This window comes from Astatotilapia calliptera, chromosome 23 (genome assembly GCF_964374335.1).
Source record: "Astatotilapia calliptera chromosome 23, fAstCal68.1, whole genome shotgun sequence".
NCBI lineage: Eukaryota > Metazoa > Chordata > Actinopteri > Cichliformes > Cichlidae > Astatotilapia > Astatotilapia calliptera.
Genome location: NC_137443.1, coordinates 31758894 through 31763339, shown reverse-complemented (window position 1 = coordinate 31763339; position 4446 = coordinate 31758894). Strand labels below are relative to the sequence as shown.

Below are 4446 nucleotides of genomic sequence, written 5' to 3'. Positions count from 1 at the left end.
TACCGGCAACTTTTACTGAATAGACATTTAATTTTATCATCCAATTCAGCACACTTCGGATAAAATCAACAGGCCTGTGCCTACCTCTTTTTAAAGGCGCCTGTCCCCTCAGTTTGGTTGCCGGGTCACGCCTGCCTGTCTGACCACAACGGACCACCGAATTTCACCATCTACACCTCCAATCCTCCCTCCTCAATTACCGGACGAAGCCCCCAAAATGTTAAGGTTCAAAAATTGAGGAAGGAGAGTACAAACCACCCATGGTCCAGAAGCTCTTGGTCAAACCATGATTTTAATGAATACACACGTGTGGGAAGAACACTCTGTGCGCAGACAGCAAGTGATCTCCAACTTAATCAACACATACACAGATTTTTATAGCATCAGGGTTTGATTTACTGACGCCCCTTCATACGTCACCGACAGGATATATACATACGTCAAATCAAAACCACAATGACCTTTAACATAGTTTAAAAGAGCGTTGCCGTTGTTTTCATAGCCGGTACATCCTGTTACTGCCGGATGCTCGCTTGTCATCTTAACACCTCAACAGCAGTTCGGCGACAAACTGCTTTTTGCAACCCCAGCAAAACATCATTAAACTTTCCCCCATAAATGAATCTAACTAAAAGTGTGTGTATGTCTGCGTCTGTGTGCTAACCACAATTGCACCCTGTTTCACCTCGCGACTAGCTCCTGACCTCTAACCAGACAGAGAGACAGGAACCACTCTCGTATATGTAATAATCGAACTGAAACTATGGATATGTCATCTACTTAAATAAATGTTTTAATCAAGAACCTCTACTAAAGCTTAATACAAGAATATAAAAGTATAACAGAATCTTTTAAATAACCTAGCAATTAAAATAGCCTCGTCTAGCCTGCTCCTCAGAATAACTGTCTGCTTTCACTTCTGCAAACTCTGCAACTTCCTGTCAGCCTGCAACTCAGTCTTTCTGAAAGAGACACACACTTAAACCTCTAAATGCAATATCCATGCTGCAGCTTATATTTTTAATGCAATGGTACTGTTGATAATTATTTAACAATAGCAGTAAAATAATTTCCCTGCTCCACAAGAGTCAATTGTAAAGAGACTTCCACATTTGTTTTGTGATGGGGATAGAATTAATGTCTGTGAAGGTTCTCAGTCATCCAGGTCACTGTAGTCCAAGGAGCTTGGAAAGAAAAGCGTCTGGACTTCTTTAAGTTGTTTGAAGACATTTCACCTCTCATCAGAGAAACTTCTTCAGTTCTAGGGTCAAATGGTGGAGAGTCCCAGAGTTAAACCCCATGGGAGTAACCCCCTGAGAGGGACAATGGACCCCCTAGGGCAGCGGTCCCCAACCCCCGGGCCTCGGACCGGTACCAGTCCGTGAGTCGTTTGGTACCAGGCCGCGAGAGTTGAGGCTCAGGTGTGAAATGTCTGGTTTTCAGGGTTTTTATCTGTTTTCAGCGTTATTTTGTTATCGTTTTTATCGTTAACTCGGTTTTCCTGGGTCTTTTCACGTGTGTTATGAATAAATCTTATTTTTTTCGGTACCGGTACTAGTTTTATTTTGTTGTATTTATCCGCGACACCTTAAAGGCCGGTCCGTGAAAATATTGTCGGGCATAAACCGGTCCGTGGCGCAAAAAAGGTTGGGGACCGCTGCCCTAGGGGGTCTTTTCTTTCCAAGATAGAATTAATGAAATTCTACTGGTTTCAGGTCTTCCAAAACTGAATAAGCTTGCAAGTAGAAAGACAGTTGCAACTCTGAATTCAAGATAAGGGCACTATTTTTCACAGGGAGGAAATGCTGTCTTTTTATTTGAAAGAACTGCACACATATAACGAGAGACAGTCAGAATTTATTATTTGAAAAAAATATGGCACATATAACAAATTTAAATGTAATCAAATACACTATCAATTGAAATTACACCTTATGCACTGCTACAGTTTAATTTTAGATTTAGAGTTATATTTAATCTGTGTGGAATGAACGAGTTGTTGCAAATACAAATTTAGAAATTCCTTTTAGAACCTTATAAAAAACTTTGACACTCTCATTTCTTCTGACAAAGCTTTTGCTGTGGAGACATCAAAGTTAGATCTGTACAAAGCCTGCAAGCCCAAACTTAGCATTAGCATTGCAGTAATCAATTTTCAAACACAAACAGCAAAAGCAAAAGATGAAATTTAAACAACCTGCTTTCATAAGCATTACACCTTTATCATGGCATTTCCAATGGTTGAAAAAAAATCCAGTTTCTAGAGTCAGGAATCTTCGAGTATCTATAGATATCTGAGCCACCTGAGTGAGGTCTGACTGCACTGGACACCACCCCAAATGCCTTTCCATCTTCACACACCAATGGACCACCAGAGTCTCCCTGAAAGTATATACACACCCGATGCTTAAAGTGAATAGTGAAGTTATTACCATAAAGTTTGATTGTCCACATGATATTTAAAGAAATGTATGTACCTCAGCTGGACCTGTGTCTCCCTGAGAGCAGTAGAAGTTTTCCATAGTACATTCTTTATTGTCAATCAGTGTAACACTGGTTTCCATGAGTGTGGGAGACATATATGTACCATTTTTGTCTGTTCGCCCCCAGCCAGAGAGTATACAAGATTTTGGCAAAGTACCATTATCACGACTTGCCAGGGGAATAGGTTTCACATTTTTGTTGAAGTTTGCCTTGGTGCTCAACTTAAGGAAAAAAACAGATTGTTAGGATGCCTGGGTCGTCGACCCAGGGTTTTTTGAGTTTATGATATTATTTATACTGTCTAGTTTTTGGTTTCTTTGAGTTCTATCTTATGGCTTAGGTCTCTGTCTTCTTTAGTTGCTCGGTCTCCCCTATCACCTGCATCCCCTTGTCTAGTTCGCGTCTATGTGTATCTTAAGTTCCTATATCCCCGTGTTCAGTCAGTGTTTGTGTCTGCCCTGTTCCCATGTCTCTGTTCCCTTTGTAGTGCCTGCTTATGAGCCTGTGTCTTTGTTCAGTCTGTGTTATGCGTTTCCTGTTTTACTTTGAAGGTCTGTGTCTTATCTCAGTGTGTTCACTTTACGCTTCTTTGGTCTCGTCAGTTCTGATTTGTCCCAGCTGTGTTTCCCTCCTGTTACCCATTCCCTGATTGCTCCCTCTGTGTATTTAAGCCCAGTGTTTCTCTGTGTCTGTGTCACGATCTACTGTTTTCGTAGCTGTGTGTTCTGTCATTTCTCTAGTTTAAGTTTGTTTTGAGTTTTTTCAGTTATGTTATATTTTGAGTATTAAATTAAAGCCTTTTTTGAGTTCACGTCTGTCTCCGGAGTCTGCACCTTGGGTCCTATTCCTGCCTGCACACAGCCTTACCTAACACAGATATCAAAATAAGATTTTTTTTACAGCATTTTGTAATACAAATGAATGAAGTAAATTTAAAAAAGATATTGTAATAAAAGAAAAATGCAAATGGGAACAAATATATTTTCTGTGTGATGACATTCTTACCTTTAGAAGCATTACATCATTCACAAAGGAAATTGGGTTGAACTGTTCATGTGGAAATGTTTCTTCCACAGATATGCGTTGTGTTTCTTTACTTGAACGAACATTGTGAAGTCCGACTACGACTATGTAAGACCTGAAATGGTAAAAAACAATTGAATAGCCACAATTGCTGATATCGTGGTACATATAGATACATTTATTTACAAATTTACAAATGTTTTTGCGTGAGCCTTAATTTTATTATGGATAAGAATTTATGTCAGGGTCTCCATGAACTAGTTTTTGGCCTCATAATTAAATACATTTATGAAACTCACTTGGCGTGACAGTGGGCAGCAGTCATCACAAAATCCTCATTCAGGAGGAAGCCACCGCAGTACTTTTTTTGACCATCTGACATGTTCCTCTCCAAAAGCACCATGTATGGCCTGCTATGTGGCACAGCCTCATGGCCTCCAGTGATCTTCCCCAAGTAAACTGGGAGACAAAAAGAAAAATACTCAGTTAAATAGATCCATCATCATGCATTGTCTGTCAAATGCTATAAAATGCAAGCCACACAAAAAGAAAAAAACACCTACCTTGTTCTTCAAGAGTCAGCACAAGCACGAGTAAGGCCAGGAAGTGGACAGACATGGTGAGGTCACAATTCTACTGAGTTTCTAAAGAGCAGTGGCATCAGTCACAGTCAGTTTCTGTCTTTAAATGCTTCTTCATATCAGTTAGAGCAGGAAGTTGTTTTTTTGAGTAGTTTGCACAAGCAAATGATTTAGCTTTAAACCAGAAATGTTCAAAACCTCCAGAAAGCTGTATTTTCAGAAGTCAACAAATGAATTTTTATACAAAGTGTAATTTTATAACTAAGTAGTGTATTTGTCATATTCTATGTAAACATGTGTTTTGCATAGTTAGTTTATAAAGTGTTCGTATCTTTACAGCAGGAAACTATGACTGTGG

General features: G+C 39.4%; 1 protein-coding gene across 1 annotated transcript; it reads right to left on the bottom strand.

Annotated features, from left to right (window-relative positions):
* Positions 1 to 1823: 1823 nt before the first annotated feature.
* Positions 1824 to 4206, bottom strand: LOC145424486 (granzyme G-like). The gene is made up of 5 exons (XM_080297854.1): positions 4071 to 4206; positions 3807 to 3966; positions 3490 to 3622; positions 2478 to 2705; positions 1824 to 2382 (listed from the first exon to the last, which is right to left on the bottom strand). The coding sequence occupies exons 1-5, from the start codon at positions 4123 to 4125 to the stop codon at positions 2224 to 2226; spliced, it is 735 nt and encodes a 244-aa protein (XP_080153980.1). The 5' UTR covers positions 4126 to 4206; the 3' UTR covers positions 1824 to 2223.
* Between the last annotated feature and the right edge of the window lie 240 nt (positions 4207 to 4446).